Below are 17710 nucleotides of genomic sequence, written 5' to 3' on the forward strand. Positions count from 1 at the left end.
GCACTGCCAGTAACCCTAGCAGTGTTATTGTAACTGCTTTTAGAAAACAATGATGCTCAATGCAATTAAGGCTGGCCAGATCCAGTTCTAAACTGCTAAAACCACCCTCCCCCCTAAAATAACAAATATAAATTTAATGTGATGTTGTTCGCTGCATGTTTTTAATAAAAGAAAATGAAATTCTGGTAAAAGTCAGCTTTTTCACAGTAGTAGAGGAAATTTACCTTCATTTAGAGTTGAGGTGTCTCTGGAAGGTAGGCATGGTTTCTGCAGTAAAATACAAGGAAGTCAAATAATTATTAAGTGGCACATCATTTATACAGCAAACATTAATCTTCCTATAGCGTTGTTAACTATTTTACATTTAAAATTGATAGCATCCAGGAGAGATTCAGAGATAGGGGCATGGCCATTTTGTGAAGAAACTCTAGTTGTATGACAGTGAATGATTTTGTGAAGTGGATTTGGAAATAAGCCTTGAAGCACTCATCTCTGAATTTTACTTTTGTCCATCTATTAGTACACACAAACTGGGATTTTTTAAAAATTAATATTCAAATTGGTAAATTTATGATTCTTTTTCTGCTTTCAAGTTAAGTCCAAAAATGAGAAATCCATCCCAAATACTTGTGAATTAACGTTTGAATATTATCATCTTTGTCAAACTATGCTTACAGATGTCTGAACACACTTCTCTTTCTTTACTGAAGTATAATTTATCAGTTTAGCTGGCAGTAAAAACTTTGCCAGCCTTCTTTTTCATTATTTTTTTTTAATCATAACTGATTCAAAATGGGAAGAAAAGTGTCAGTTTCAAAACATTTTTTCCAAATGAATTTAATTGGAACTTTCAACAACTTCTCTCACTTTCTTCTACAAGAGGTTTGGGGATATTTTCCTAATGATGAAATACTTAATGGAAAAAAAAAATATTGAATTTCTGGTATCATCTTGCATCTTCGAGTTATCACTCTTACAATAAATCCATGTGCTTCTTATGCAGGCCCTGTACATTTCAGGGACTACTTCTGAGTAGCCCACGTTCCCCGTGAATTATTTCTCATTTTATTCAGTCCTTACAGTGTGTGTTTATTGTTACATCCTAGAGCACTGAATCCAAATATCCATTTAATCTAAATGTTCTTCTACTTGAGCTTTTTCACTTTTGCTTAGTTCATGTAACTGCACCCAAGTATTTCCTTTCATCATCTCTCTCTTCTCCTATTCTTTCTATGCCTTTATTTTTTAACCAAATTTATGATCAAATTGAGTTTTGCAAGAAAATTAAATCACCTGTAAAATTACCATTTAATTACGCAATTACAAATCAACTTACTGCTGGATTTACTGCATTAGAAGTTTTCTTTCTGTAGATTGTAGGGGGAAAAAAAAGAGTAGAGTTAATTCCATGTATCTGCAAAGTAATTTAGCAACTAAGCATGTGCATGCCATTTTTCTGTGGTATGTGACTAAATTCAGCAAGCCAGCCAGCATCTGCCATCAGTGGCAGGCAGTGAAGGACAATGGCACTGGCATGCAAGCAGTATTCCTCCAGAAATATTGAAAGAATAGTTTGCCTTCACCTAGTCTGTGTATCTTTCATGAACAGCAATAAAAATTACTCCTGAATTTTGATTACCATATAAAAGTATTAGAAGCTAACACCTATCCACCTAGTAATTAGCCCCATCCCCATCAAAGAAGTAGTTTTATTAATATTTTTTACTCACAGGACCCTCGGTAACGGAGATGGAGCTGATCCAGTGGGAAATCTGGATTCTTGTGTGTTACCGAAGCTATGATCTAGAACCAGATACAAACTATTTAGTATGCAGTATTAGCTTTATCTGAACAGTGGGGTTTCCTCACTGCATTTCAGTGAGATAAAGGAAAAAATATCCATTGGTTTAATTTTTTTTCTTGACATGTTTTCACTCCAGTTATACTAGAAAATAGTTCAGTAACATTTCTTGCCTATTGCTGACTGATATGGATCAAATCTACACTGACACACTCCACTACATGGTATATTAAGGTAACCAATAACACGTTGACAACATATCCTGCTCATAACACAATGTTTTCAGTACAGAATACTTACTGTCATTGTTATTGTTTGCTTCGTGGTCCTGTAATGGAAAAATGTGTTAGATTTGATAAGAATTAGAAAAATAAATAATTTTTAAAGAGGAAGTGCATAAATATTCTGGGTTTGGAAATCTGTAGTAATTTTAAGAAATAGATTTGTTCAGAATGCATATAACATACAGTATATTTTTCATCAACTTCTATTAGGGTATTTGAAAAAAAAAAAAAGGCAAACCAATTAATTTTTAACATTACAATAAGCTTTGGATTTCTTATAGCATGCAGAAAATCAGCCCTGACTTTTGCAGTGAGATCTTTTGGTTCACGTTTCAGGGTAGTGAAGGCAGTGAGTGCAGTGGACTGTCTTTTCACCATCCTAGAACCACAGTGATCCAACTCTTTCCATAGCTTCTTTTGTAGATGCTTTCTATTCCCAGGTATTGTCCTTGAAGGAATCAGACTCCCATATGACAAGTACCTCTCCAAGAGGCACCAAATTGTCCATCTTCATCCAGTGGACATGCAGATTAATGGCTTTTCAGTAACACTGGTTACCAATGCATCCATTCTCTGGTTGGAGAGGTGTAATCCATCATCCAACAGCTGAGGGAGTAAAATGGGGAAGACCTTTTCTCCCAGTCAGCCCAGGCCTTTGAGAGGAATGAGGGCTACAGTTCTGTTAACATGGTTAATAGTGCAGGTTACTGCTCAGCTCATTCTGAACAATAAGACATGTTTCAGTTATTGGTTTTATTTGTCAGACTGCATAGTCAGTGATGGAAAGACACAACACTGGCCAAATATCATTCACACTTCTGTGTTTGTCTTTAAAACTCTAAGGACTTGCCACTTATAAAATAAGCAAAGACCTAAACATTTGAACTAGACTGCATAATTCTGTCCTAGGCTGATTGTTGTGCAAAACTGAGTAACTACAAGTACCCCATTACAGGCATTGTACAGATGAGAGTTTGTTTGGGAGCTTCATCCTTGGTGCTGTTTTCATCATCTGAGAGGAGTCACGATCAAGGAAGGTATTTCTGATCAGGCAAAATCATCCATTGCTATTGACAATAAAGTTCTCAGTTCAGCTGGTATTTTTTAGTACAGGAAATTATTTCTGTGGACTGAGATACAGCATTTACACTATGTAAAGTTTTTTTTTTTTAGACCAATATAGATGTTCACTGTACCTCTTTTGTCCAAAAAATTAATAGTGATAATTATAATATTAGATCAACCTGACATTCAAAGTCATCTGTTTCTGTTATTTAATTCAGTTGATAAAAAGAACTCAAAACCACAAAAAAGCAGAAATTTAACACATTCTTTAAATGGGCACGTTATTTACTCACTGTTTTTAGATGAAGACGATTTCTGGGAAGAGGCAAAACACTTCTGGAAAATATAAATAGTAAGGTTTTGTTTACATTTTTACATGTATTATATACACACACACACACACACTTTTACAAATACACAGTAAGGTTTTTTTGGTTTTCATTGGCTCAGATATGTGCTTCAAGATCTAGAAAGGTCTGCAAGTAGATGGATTTAATCACAGGTATGCACCACTGCAGTGGTTGCTGTGATGCTGGGCCCTAGTGTGCGCAACCCTTCCAGAAGAGCTTCTGTCCTGAGCTTTGGGTCCCGTGCAGCTGTGCACAGGACCTCACCAAACACCGTAACAGTGTTGTGCCACCTGCTCTTCCTGCAACATATGGCCTATTTTGTAGAGTGATGCCTACAGATGAGACAGCTGCTTTGTTTCCAAGCAGCTTCCTACATTTCTGGGTACACAGGAATGAAAAAGGCTGCATATTGAAGTTTCTTTTACTACTTCTCATCCAGAGACTTGGAATATAAATCATGGATTTGCCATCCCTTGCCCCTATCCACCACAAAAATATCTTGTTTCAAGGGCACAGACTGGTAGTAGAACTTGAAAAGTGCCTGCAGAGATGTTTTACCCCTGCACTGGATTCCTACAAGGTTATTCATGAAAATAGGACCCATTGGGCAAACTGGCTTGAATACAGAAATTGACAAGGAAATGGGAACTTGCATTCTTAATTTGTCCCAACATCCCTAGTTGTTTGCATATCCTGACAACTGCTTTTCTGTCTGAAAGCTACACAGAATAGAAAAATTTGTCTCCACTATTATTTGATATCAATTTAAGCTGCTGTTAACTTACCTGGGAGTATCCAACTTAGGTGATTCTCTGGTCATGCTGTGCACTTGGGAGTGCTCTATATTCTGAGCAGGTGTATTAGGAAGAGGCTTAGTGAACCTAGTAATAAAACATGAATTAAGAAAGGAAAATTGCATTTAACAGAGTGCTTACCCTTTTATTTACTACTTTCTCCTCCTTAACACCCTCAAAATTCTAAGAGGTACCCTGAAGAGATATTTCTTTTTAATATGTACTATGTTTGATTTATTGAACATTGAAATGGATGACAAACTTTGTGCAGAAAATCTACATAAGGAGATTTATTAAATATATAGTATCTAGATGAGAAAAATATATTTTCTGACAAGCTTTAAATAATGCACAAACATTCATAGCAATGAATTACCTGGTTGCTGGTGATGGTGAAGGTTTTTCCTTTAAGAGAAAGAGAAAAAAATTATTTAGTCACCTTTTGATTTCATAAATACATATTTATGATCATAATATCATCATAGCAATATCTTATCTTTCTGTTGAAGGACAGATTTCTACTAGAGCTCTGCCTGATAATCTTCATGTGGATGGGATAGGCAGGAAGTCACCACCAGTGCCTGGGAAGCCCTAAGCACACTGCTTTGGCTGTATGTCATGTCAAAACCAGCAAGTAGGAAGAAAATTACTATGTCAGAACTGTCATTGCTTCTTTGCTGCAATTGTGCTTCTAGAGAGTATTCCCTTAGGCTTCTGCTTTCCAGACTGGATTGCTATCACACAGAACCAGAAATTTCAGCCCCTTCCTATTTATTTTATTCAGCAGACCTTTTGAATCAGTTTGCCAGTTTTTCTTTGAAGCAAATGTCAAAGTCCTAAGTGCAGAAAGATTTGATGCCCTTTTTCCCCTCTGAAAGGCTGACAGTAAATATATTTTTTTTCCACAATCACCTTTGTGATTGTGCCCTGTGTGAGGGCAACATGAGTCAAACTATAGGAAAGCCTTACCTCCTCTTCAGGAACCTCGTAGACTTCTACAGGACAGGGAGGAAAAAACATGTCCTTTAGTTAGCAACAATGCATTATATTACAAGAAAAACTGATCAGAATTTGTATGAACTGTATTTTGCCTCTAGAAAAATTAATTGAAGTTGCTCAGGTTTTGCCTCCTGTTCTTTTGATGGGAACTTCAGAAAGAGTCCCAGGAAGCCCGATAAGCAATCACTGTACCACTGTTACAAATGATGAACCTTCCCCCATGAGCTTTTTTATTTTTATTATTATTATTATTTTACAAAAAGAAAGATTAATGCTGGTGTTGTACAAACTTGAGACAGTCTGGAAAGGTGTGTTAAAAAATCTACCACGGGTAGGCTTTTCGCCTTTTCCTGTCTCAGGAAGGAAGGAATCAGGTGAATCATAGATCTAGACTGACTCATTTCTGTTGCCATTGTCCATCCCCAAGCTCCATCCCACAGAAATATTTTAATTCACAGATATTAAACCCCCAAATTACCAGCACCCTCATCTATGCCCTGTTTGTTCAATGAAAATTGAATTGTATTTCAACAAATTTCATGTCAGGCTTTGTTGCTTTTATTGCTCTGAAAAGTGTCCATATTCCCACCAGGGGGAGATGTTTTTTTTTTTTTTTTTTTTTAAAGTAATGTCTATCAGGAGATGGCTGTTGCTCAACACTGATTCACAGAAAGGATGATTTAAAAGGGCATTTTAAGTGTCCAAAAAGTATGAAAAGTATGTCACAAAACCTTAAGTCATTCATAAAAAAACTTTTATAGCTTGTGACTTGAAAGTTGAACACATTGCTAATGAATATGCAGAGACACTTAAAGAGCTGTGTGACTGGTATGTAAAGGTTACACTCCAAGCAAATAATGACATGATGAGTATGCAAAACAACTCAGAGCACAGCTGAGGAAGATTAAGCAAGTATATATGTACCTACAAAAGCAAATACGATTACTCTGATTTGCTTCTGCTTTTGTTTCTTTTGCCGAATAAATTGCTTTTTACAGAAATTAAACAGGAAAGCTTACCACAGGGCATGCAAAACATCAGCCTATACAGAATTTCTTTAATATAGAATCTTGATGTGATTTTAAAATATTGAATCTTGTTTCCTGTAGTGAAATGGGATTAATAATATACTGAGTCCTATAATTGTTTTTGCTGTATTGATCCATTTACATTCTTCCACTAGAGCAGAAGACTAAAAATAAATCAGTTTGGGGCAAATTACTTGTTCTAGTTTTATTCATCCTTAAAACAGATTTACTATTCAAGCTAGGCAAAACAAATGCTACAACACAGATAAACCTAAGGGGGAACATATTTTTATTTTACTGAAGTACGCCATATAGTTTATGTTGTGAATACATAAAGCAGAATTTAATATTACTCAGTTTTAGGTTATTTTATTTTAACACTGATGCAAACTCCATTTACCTTGCATGTCAGAAGTAACAGAAGGCTTTGCAGAAGCAGGGAGGACTGGTTTTGTGGTTGGTTTCATAAATCTGTTCACAGGAGCTAAAAACATATTTTATATATAAATACTTGTGTGTATACATGTTTTTATATGTGTAAATATATACACACATATATACATTTTAAAAATAACAATGTAACATTTACATTAAGAATAAATATTAAGAAAATGCAAGTGATAGTTCTTTTTTTTTTTTTTGCCAGATAACCTTGAACAAATTAACTGAAGCAGCCTGAAGTTCTCATTTTAAAAGGGAAACAACATTCAGCATTCCTGCCTTGATGAATAGGTTTGATACTGTCAGTAATGTCACAGAGCAGAATTAAATACTCCTCTCTGTTTACTTTTCACCACTGGACTGTAATACTTTCACTCTTCAGCTAAATATACTTCAAACACAGAGGTAAAAAAATGAATCAAAGTCTCTCTTTATTTACTGCAAATCTAAAAAGGCTTGTTCTTTTCCTGAGGCACTTCAACAAACAGAGAATTTTAATGGTGTGGCTCCCTTGGATGAGGAAGGAGATCACATACCATGAAAAACTTCTTGGTCGTACCAAGGAAGGACTTTGAAATAGCTGAGTGAGAGAGGCAGGAATTATAAGTGGTTCCCAATAAAAATAACTTGCCATGGCCTTGTCATGGACCAAAGGACCCAACTGCCTTTTTGCAAGCTCTTAACAGCTGCACCTCTACTCTTTCAACCCTAGAAACAGACATTAATTTGACCCATTTTTTTCCACTGTTGTTCCTAACAAAGCAATAAACAATTATTAGCTTAAATAACTAAAACTCACGTTTTGCAGGTACTGACACACTGCTTTCTGTGGGTTCAATATAGTTATCATCATCATTGTCCACAGGCACAATGTAATTATCCTGTAAGAAATGCAGGACAAAAGTTTACCAGTTAAATCTCCCTCAGATCAATGAGCTGTTGGGACTGAAGCCCTGGCAGCAACTCATAGTAGTTGCCATTTCACAGTGACTGCCATTTCAGACATTTATCATCATATACAGATGGGATTCTCCAAGACAGAAAACGTTTTAACTAACAACTCCAGTTCAGGACTGGTGGAAAAAAGCCATGCCTTTGGTCCTGGGGTTAGTGCGTGAGGTTGCTCTCTCCCCATTGCCTTCAACTTGGAACAGAAACTATTCTGTGGTCTAAGGGGCTTCTTTGATACTCGATTTAAGGCAGATATCCACTGTGAATCAGTATGGTACTTGCAGATTACTGCTTGTGATATACAAAATATTTTGTACCATATAAACGAACAAAGAAACAAGTTCATGACATTGCTGTCTACCATGTGATTGGTGTGGGGTCCATTATTTAAACTGTCAGAACATGTATATCTAGAAACGTTACCTCATCATCACTACACTCCTTGGGCTTTGGTGGTAATTTTGGTTTTGCAGCAGGAGATGGCAACAGCAGGGATGGCTTGGATGGTTTGTTTGGTCTGGACGAGGCTGGACTGGGTGTGCTTGGGAGAGGTTTGTTCATGGGAGGAAGCTGCTGATGACTGGTACGGTTGTCTTTTAATGTGGAAGAAAACAACAGTTTTATTCAAAATTACTCATTAGCCTCTGGACAGTTTTCTACCAGCTATGAAAACATCTTCATTGTGGCTGCAACTTAGGTGAAAAGGTAGCCTGAGTGGCTGCAGAGCCTGATGAGAACTGTGTGCAAAGTGGTCCTATTTCATCACCCTGGGTAGCAGCAACCCAGTCATCTATGTCAGGATGCAGAGGGAGCCTAGATGCTGACTGTTCTAGGAACACTCATCTAACTCTTAGGGAAAAGGTGGTGGCCATGTGGTATGGTCCATTAGATAGTACTTCCTGTGCCAGTGTGATCTTAGTGACCGTGGCGCAACAGGGCAAAAAACCTGTTAGCGCACAAAGGATGGGACTGAAACACAAATTATGCCAAGTCCTCTGAAGTAACATTCTAAGGGGTCAGCAGCGTTCATAAGCTTCTGGGAGTACATAGGTGGTGTTACAGCACTGTTGGTGACTTTTCTATTGCCAACGACAGTCTCGTATCATCCAAAAATTGAAAGCAGGCATCATGCTGATGTTTCTTTTCCCAATTGCCCAAATCTTCACCTAACTGAAGATCGCTTTCATTCACTTCAGTGCAATGCACCCATGGTTGAAAATAATCCAAATAGGAAGAAGGAAGGCTCTTATGATAGACTGATATAAGTATGATCTTGCTTATGATAAATATCCTGTTTTTCAGGATATTTATCCTCAATAATAATCTCGAAGGACAATATGGAAGGAATATTTGGGCTGCCTTGACTTCTTTTTTTACTGCTTTTGGGATGATATGAGCTACAAATAGGGTTAGGAAGGGACTCCAGTTTAGTCTAATTTGCTTAATCTTCAATATGAACTCCCACATTAAAATATGCAGATGAACCTGGAGCTAAGTTACTGATATATCCCATACCTCTGCTTGAATTTTGTAGTTATTAGGTGCCAAAGTCTCTGGAACACATTCTATTAGAACTCCAAGCTCTGCTAGTAGCAAGAGTAGCCCGTTTCATGCAGTAATAACAAATCATGTCCCCTGAAAGCTGAAGACCTGACTGTCCAAATAAAAGCAAACTCTTGAGGAAAGGATAGGTTGGTCCATTTGAGGCCACTTCTTTGTTGGTACTGATAAATAAGCAGTTATCAAGCTGATGTAGACAACGCTTCCATAACTACCTGCGTATTCACCCCTGGAAATAGGGAATGCAGAGGGAATTTTCTTTTTCTCCTGCTCACTTGGAGGCGGCTCATAGCTGTCATCAGGATTCTCTTCACTGGGGACCACATACATCTCTGAGTCAGAGTGGTCATCTGGATTTTCATAATCACTGTCCTAGAAAAGGAGAACTTACCATTTCTCATTTCATAACATACTTATGACTTCATAGCAGTGTATGACACAAATATCCTCACAGGAAAACAATTAACTATATTATGAGAACGCACCCTTGAAAGCACATTACCCTCTCCAAACAAACAGGCACTCCTGCCTGCCCCCTCTCCAGCAAGAAGGGAACAGGTCACCTCAGGGTGAAAGCTGTATTGTCTGGCAATTACTTTATGTGGCAGATGACGATAACTTGCTTCATTCAAACATACTCTATGATTTTAATAAATTTTTTTTCATTTTTAGAAAGAACTGGCTTTTTCTTCCTCCTCAAAAACAATACCTTCTATTTTGAAATTATTGTTCAATTTGAGAAGTCCTTCAAAATGATACCATTCATTTACCTATTCATGGCTATCACAGACAGTATTTTTCATATGTACTTTGACAGTATTTTTCATATGTTGAATATGAAAAATTAAGGTACCTAAGAATGAGTATAAATAACGCTGGTGTAACAAACAAGACATTTCAGTAGCATTAAGTTCAACCAGAAGTAGGTGATTCAAAAATAAACATTTATTATTGCTTGTGTTGAACTTGTTGCTATAGTAACCTTCCACTACCCGAAAGAGATGTACTTACAAAGTCATCTGACCATTGTTCCTCTTCATTGTCTGCGTGTTCTAAACCAAGGAGTAGAGTTACTTAAGGAGATGTAATACGGAACATAAACGTTTGTCTTAAGCATAGGTTAAAAGAAACAAAACAACAACCACCAAACATCTATCATATTTAAATAAAAAAAATAGTATTGAAATTTTCTTAAACACTTGAGAGAAACATCTGTTTTTGCCTGAATAGAAAAAGTTAAATGCCTGCTTGTCTGTTTTTGATAAATTGTCTCAGAGCTGTTGGGAAAGCATTAGAATATGGTCAACTGCACATAGTCCGAAGAGCAGAGCGTGTACCCTGCTAGCACATCTCATTTTTAAATAGGCTTACTTTTTTCATAACAATTAATAACAATTTCTTCATAATATTTCTGACCTCTGGGCCTTGCAGTTTCTTGCTTCTTAGTTAAAGTTGCAAGACAGATTGTTATTTGAGTGGTTACATTAAACATGGAACATATATCTGATAACACCAAACATTGTCCTTTTCTGCTTGTTTTCATATCATTGTTTCCATGAAAATATAACTTAACATACAAAAATGGGCACAAACTGATTGCTGTATAAACAAATATAGTTCTACCTGTCCTTTAAGATAATTCACGATGTCAATATTATCATGTTAAAAGTATCAAGAAATTCTGACTTCTGAGGTGATCCACTTGTTCAGGTCTTGTTCTCTTGTTAAAGACAAATTAAGAGGAAATATATAGCTGAAATGCTGTTAGGCATGTAGGTATCAACTATACAGACATGCAATTTAAATTTTCCATTAATCCAGCCTTACCTGAAGCATAATCCCGTCGTGGTAGACTTGGTGGAGGTTTTTTTTTTAGCCTGTAAATGATAATTAAATTTATGATCTAAGAAACATTAGATCTAGTGTTTCTTGATAGATAGAAACATTAGCCAGGCACATAAAAAAGCTGGTAACAAAAGACACCTGCAGCTGAAGAAATATAGATTATCATCACAGATGCTTAGCAAATAGCTACAGGAGAATGCTTTGAAAAGCTAGGAACAGATAAGAAATTAGTTTCTAATCTGAGATTTCTTTTTGGCAAAGAACATTTATTTTCAAAGAACAGTTTCCTTGCCTGCCCCCCCACCCCTTTTATTTCCAAGCAGAAACAGATAACATAAGTGCCAGAGATAAATGCACATCTATCTCAAGATGAAAATCTGTTTAAGCTCACAGAGTTTACTAAGACTATGGCGTAAGAAACCGGTGCATTACTCTCCACTAATATTTTATAAATATCATTTTCTATGAATTTATTTTCTGAGCAGTGTTGAAATATATTCCAGGTCTCTCAGGGCCAGATTCTGTTTCTACTTGATATTATATTATGGCATTGTGCCTCTTTTTTGGTAAATGCTATTATAATGGTATTTGCAACACCAAATGGATCAGAAGATAATTTGTAGAAATCCCGAGAGGATCTTTGTTGCTATACATACAAATATATATGTATGTTCCTGTTTGTTAAATTGCAGGTGCCCAGAGAAGAACCTGAATTATGTGGTCAGTTGGTATATCAATTGTTTCCTTAATGTTCTAACATTACCCTGTAAACAAGAAAAAAATCTTGTTCACAGTCTAAACAAATTATGCATGTGTGATATTACAGGCCAGACTGATGCATCTGAAGCAAACTAAACTCTGATTTTCATAGCAACAAAAAGCACTGATACAATTTACATAGAAAAGTGTTCAAAAGACACTTTGAAGAGTCCAACTAACAGCTTCCCTGTAGCACTGATGAGACCTCACCAGAGACCTGAATCTTTTCCCACTGAATTGATGGCTTCACTTATTCTTCAATCAGGTCCTAACAAGGAATTTCTTGATGTTATTCATTGGCAAAAATAAGCAAGTTACTTACAAAAAAAAATGTTCACGAAGAATATAAAATGTTTTCTTGTGACCTCTGAGCAATAGTGATATCTACAGATTTTGCTTTACAATTTGACACTCAATATTTAGGTCTGAAACACGCTGCTTGCTGTCTTTGTTCAGATAACAATGTGACTCGGGATGGTGGCACACTGGCACTACCACATCAGCCTGCAAACTTTCCCATCTGTTTTCAGAAATGGTTTGGCTAGTGTTGAATTCATGGAATTCAGTTGTTCAGATAGTCACAAAAATGCACATGCATGAATCAATGAGCAAACTGTGCAGGCATTGCTAAAGCTCAGAAAAAATAAAAAAAATCCCAGCACATCATTTCAAAATGTTATCCAATTTTGTTTGTTACCATCAATACTAATAAAAGATAGCTTCCTCCGTCTAGTCTTTAGCTTCTCATAGCATGAATAAACTTAGTGTACAAACAGTAAATTACAAAGCATTCTCAACAGCCCTGCTGTTGTGTTCTTTCCAGGTTAGCACAGGCATGTTAGAAAGAAAAACCCAGGGCCACTGCCAGGCCAAATCTGAGTTCTTAGAGGAGGGTTGACTAAAATCTATTAACAAACTGATGTGTCTATCCTGAGTTGTTCAGAGATGACGGACACTTGGAAAATAATGGAACTAAGGGAATAGTAAGAGGCTCTCTGGGTCACAGTGAAAATAAAGGATGTGGCCTGAGCCACTTTATACATTTCCAAACTGCTAAGCAGAGAACTTCAAAACTTTGTCCCAGGTCCTGTAAATCCTGGCAGTGGCCCTGACAGAAAATGTAAATATGTTACAGTGAAAGCACACAAAGCACAGAACAGAGCTCTGTGTCTAAGCAGCCTATCATGCCATTGTGCAGCTCTGAAATAGCATACCGATCCCAAGTATCTTTCCCAGTTTTGCAAATTAAGGCCACTTGTTCATTTTGGAACCTGAATATCAATAGAAGAAAAGAAATCATTTTTCTGTCAAAGTTGAAATCGTTCATGGCCACATCTGAATTTGTTAGAATCTCCTCAAATACATTATTTATTCTCAAATTCAAATCCACTTAAAAATAATTTTTACTGTACCAGAATGATTTACTGAGTGCCAGAACTGAAATCCAGACTCTTCTGAAGTCAATAGGAGCTTCATTTTGCAAGAGACAAAATCTTACCCACTGTGCAACCACAATGCAAGCTGAAAAGACACTTTCAATGCCAAGGAGTTGATACCTAGCTATTTCAGATACTGATATAATTCTACACAGATGCTTGCAGAGTGACTTGGTTCTGTTCCACTGAACCAAATGACAAAGAACTGAAACAATTGAATGCTGTCCAACTGAGCATAGATATCTAAATGGAAGACAGGATGATTTCCTAACCAGCTTTTAACAGAATTACGTAAAATCATAGTAAACGTAATTTTCAAGCAAAATATTTTAGTGGTACTCAGCTCTGCACTGCAGATGGTGGAACATTTCTGTGCTAGCTTTGATAGAACATAGTTAAATAATTCAAGTTTCCATTGAATTTCTCTAAAATTTAATAGAAAATAGTTTTCTGGAGAATTTGAAATATCTCTGAGAAATTTCAGTTCTAAAGGTCTCAATGAAATCCAAATACATTTTTGGGAGTAGGTTAACAGATTTTAAAAAGCAATGTAACACATCTTACTACATATGTCATTAGCTTGAACAAATAACCAGGTAGCATTTGAGGCATTTTACGTAGTTAGGTCTAATGCTGCTCGCACAAGGACAGGTTGTACTGTACAAAAGTTCACAATTTTTAGAAGAGTAAATTATTTCATAAAAACAAAACAATATATTCTGAGATTTTGCCTTTGCAACATCCTGAGGTTAATCCAGCAAAGTATCTAGGCATGTACTTAACTTTACTCACGTAAGGAATGCTATAAGAATTGCAAGTATTAATCACATACTTCAAGTTAATATCACTTTTTTTTTTTTTTTGTCTTCCACAACTATGCAGAGAATTGTAAAATGAACGGCAGCAAAGGTCTGGGTTTCCTGCTCCAACAGCATTTGTTTTTACAGGCTACATCCAGAAAAATAATCAAATATATGTAGTCATATATATGTAGCAGTTGCATTTTACTTAAAGCAATAAATTATCCTTCAGATGCATTTCTTCACTAGCATTTCCACTTAGTCCCCCCAGCTTTTAAGAAGTGGCCTAAAGCTCTTCATTTTCAAGAGTCCTTAACTGCTCCTGTTAGCCTCTGAACACAGCCTGTTACATTCTTAGGGAACATTTTTTTTCCAAATAGAATTTATAAAAATTATACTGACATCTTTGCTGAGACAAGCTTTTATAGTTCAAGTTAGTTAGCATACTAGATCATCCCACTTGTAATTAAATAATAAATTAATTGAACTTTGCCCAAAGCTTTTGCAGAATTCCAAACAGGTGCAATCCAGCTGACAGATACACTTTTCCTAAACTGTAGCCTCATGACCTAGTGGAATAGTTTGTTAGCTTTAAAGTATCTGGTGACTGTACAAAGTAAAATTCATCTGAAACTTTTTTTTTTCCCTTTTTAAAGTGTTCTTACTATCCTTTTGCACGTTTTCTTTATAAAGTGCTCTGGAGTAAAATGGCACATAGCTGTGCTGTATTTATCTTTATTTTGATGAATATTGTATTAACAAGCATACTGACACTTAAAGCTTCCTATTCAGCTACATGTTGAAATTGGTGTTACTTCAGAATAGTCATAATTATGTATTCCACTTTTCCCTGGTTTCTTTTTCTAATCTTGCTACAGCTCAGTTTTGTACTTTTATCTCACTGTTTAGTCCATAAAATACTATTTTTTCCCTCTGCCAAGGGTTTGATCATGGATATTTTCTAGTTGCAGCAATGCAGGTTGAAGAGACATTTAGTGACAAAATAACTTCTGCCTGAAGTTATTGTCCCCAGCATGCCTGCCACAGAGGATTGTGTGAATACTTCCTAATTCATTCCATCAAATTGAACTGCAGCAGTAATGCTCTACCGTTTAAAATGCCCAAGCCAGCAATGTGACATGAACATGTCAAGCCAGTGGATTGGTGTAGGAATAGGTTACTGCTATTTTGGAAGTGATGGATCCCTCCTAAGCTGGCACACTTATGGCTGGAAGGAGGTGTCTGGTCAAATTATAAGTGGTATAAAAAAACAGACCAGAAAAATCTGAAGTAACCCAACCAAGACTTTGGGTAAAGCAGATGAGAGTACCTTCATACCATTCTTCAGGTCATCTAGCAAATGTGATTTCAAGAAATGGACATACCTGGATTGTGCTCAGTTAGTTGAGTAACCGTAGGTGCATGATCTTAGCCATTTCTGATGGCTTTCCAAAGGAAGTTTTGATAGGTTGTGGTACTGCAAGAGGGTGAGTGACCTGAACTTCTAGCTTCTGATTCAGTACAGTAGATTATCATACACAAAAACTTTATGGTGAAATCCTGAATTTGCTGTGTACAAATTGAGTTTTAGCATGGACTTTAACAGAATTAGGATTCTTCTGAACAAGCCTTGATGCTAGGAGCTTATGATTTCCAGATGAGTGCTGTCTTCACAGTGGGTTTCAAATAGGCAGCCATCCGTCACAGTAAAATCTATCACATCTTTCTTACTTTCCTGGTTTGTGTTACCAAAGATAGAAATACAAAAAAATGCCTGGTACTCTCTCACCATTTATTCAACTTTGGCTATCCCTATTGATTCTTCTGCACCTGACTACAATCATGACTGTATTCATGACATCATGATCTGCACAGCAACTGGGACTGTAGTACTGGGAACAGTTTTGCATATTATTAAAGACAAGCAGGTGAACGTTAGCCTGTGGGCTAACGTTCTTTACTTCTTTACTTCTACTGTCATAAAATTTTGAGTCAGACTGCAGAATACACAACAGGAACTTTTAAGCAACAAAGAAACTATCTGTAGTTCTATTTTACGACCGCTGCTCAGACAGCTTTCCACAAAACTTTAAGACACAAGATGATAGACATAGCCCTCCCTCACCCTCACCCTGAAGATGAACTAGTTTGAAGAATAAGACATTTGATGCAGGAACTTTTCTCCATAATCAAGAACCAATCCAGATTTTAGAAGTGTCTTAAACAGTGATAAGTCAAATGTCTTCCAAGAGTCCTTGAACGTTCTTCCAATTTCCATCACAGAGGCTTACAGTAAACATGTTGCATATGACAGCTTTGGGCTTGGGATAAGCAAGTACATTACTTGGTTGCTATACATTTTTTTTCCAATTATGAGAGGTTTGAAATTGAGCCAAAAAATGATTTATGTTTTTGTATAAGTTGCAAATCTGTGTTACATAAAGCCATTTTTAATATTTTTCCCTGCTCTTGTTATTTTTATGTCTTCGACATGTAATAAAGTAATCATAAATAATCATATGACTGAACTGGAAGAAGTGATAACTGGATAACCACTTTTTTTTTTTTTTTTTTTTTTAAGAAAAATACATATACTAAAACCTAATCAAAAGCCCCCAAAGGGCGCATTCAGAGGAATACAGCCAGTTCTAATTCTGCCAAGCTTGATATGTGTTGTATATATCCTTATCAGTGTTGCCAACTCATGGTTTTATTGCCAGTCTCATTATATGCTGGGTTAAAGACCTGAGTTCTTAAGTCACGTGCAAATGTGAGAATTACTGTTTAAAAAAACAATCACAACTACAGATGAGATTAATAACTCAGCTGCACCACAGAGGTCTCCAAAAGATTATTATATGTATTTTTTTACATCTCATTTTCAATGAGAATACATTTGTATGAGAATACATTTGTATTCTCATAGCTGGAGGAGGTGGAATGTGAGCTTTGTGCTAGTCATACATTAAGAGACTTTTTATAAGCCTGCTCTTGTTGTGGATTTTTTTTTTTTTTTTAAATCTTGAGAGAATCAAAGTATTGCAACATTATAGCAGCTATCTTATATCTGACATTTAACAATGACACCTCTGACCTTCCCAGCTTCAGCTGCATTTAGTTCTTGTTATTTTTCCCTTATCTATCCTTCCCCTCTTACTCTCTGGGAAGGACACACAGAGAAATACTGATGAGCAGCAAAATTCATGTCTGGGCAACTATGGAACACTTTTTTTGGCCTTAGATTACAAACTTAAGATATTTTTTGTTGTTTCTGCCATCTGCTTTTCTCTGGGACATTTGCACTGGACCCACTGCAACATTATTAACTATACTTAGCTTTCTACTTCACAGTAGTAATTTATCTCTTATTATAAAGCAACCACACCCCCATCTCACCCCCAAACCAAACCAACCAACCAAAAACAAGACCACCAAAAGCCTTCTCAGCCTCTAAGCAATTCCTGTGAGCTGGTCCTGGGTGAAACAACAAGTTTTTGGCAGACAGATCTCTAAACACAGTGATCTTTTTACACACGCACTGTGTTGACAAGAAAAGTATGCTTAGGTAAAATTGAAGATTCAAGTAGTTGAAAGATG

At 36.4% G+C, this 17710-nt stretch overlaps 1 protein-coding gene across 5 annotated transcripts in view; it reads right to left on the reverse strand.

The window, feature by feature from the left end:
- The window catches only part of BLNK (B cell linker), a 95403-nt gene that overhangs the window by 9443 nt on the left and 68250 nt on the right, over positions 1-17710 (reverse strand). For 3 of the 5 annotated variants that reach the window (XM_005013625.5, XM_005013626.5, XM_027460514.3), the window contains 15 exons: positions 13092-13148; positions 11101-11150; positions 10285-10325; positions 9489-9645; positions 8137-8306; positions 7562-7643; positions 6722-6805; positions 5264-5289; positions 4671-4699; positions 4286-4381; positions 3444-3486; positions 2102-2129; positions 1731-1803; positions 1337-1367; positions 225-267 (listed from right to left, as the gene is read on the reverse strand). In XM_005013625.5, the coding sequence (XP_005013682.2) occupies positions 225-267; positions 1337-1367; positions 1731-1803; positions 2102-2129; positions 3444-3486; positions 4286-4381; positions 4671-4699; positions 5264-5289; positions 6722-6805; positions 7562-7643; positions 8137-8306; positions 9489-9645; positions 10285-10325; positions 11101-11150; positions 13092-13148 (1010 nt within the window). The remainder of the gene's footprint in view (positions 1-224; positions 268-1336; positions 1368-1730; positions 1804-2101; positions 2130-3443; positions 3487-4285; positions 4382-4670; positions 4700-5263; positions 5290-6721; positions 6806-7561; positions 7644-8136; positions 8307-9488; positions 9646-10284; positions 10326-11100; positions 11151-13091; positions 13149-17710) is intronic. The other 2 variants (XM_013093985.4, XM_027460516.3) reach the window with 1 other exon arrangement.

This window comes from Anas platyrhynchos, chromosome 6 (assembly GCF_047663525.1).
Source record: "Anas platyrhynchos isolate ZD024472 breed Pekin duck chromosome 6, IASCAAS_PekinDuck_T2T, whole genome shotgun sequence".
Lineage (NCBI taxonomy): Eukaryota > Metazoa > Chordata > Aves > Anseriformes > Anatidae > Anas > Anas platyrhynchos.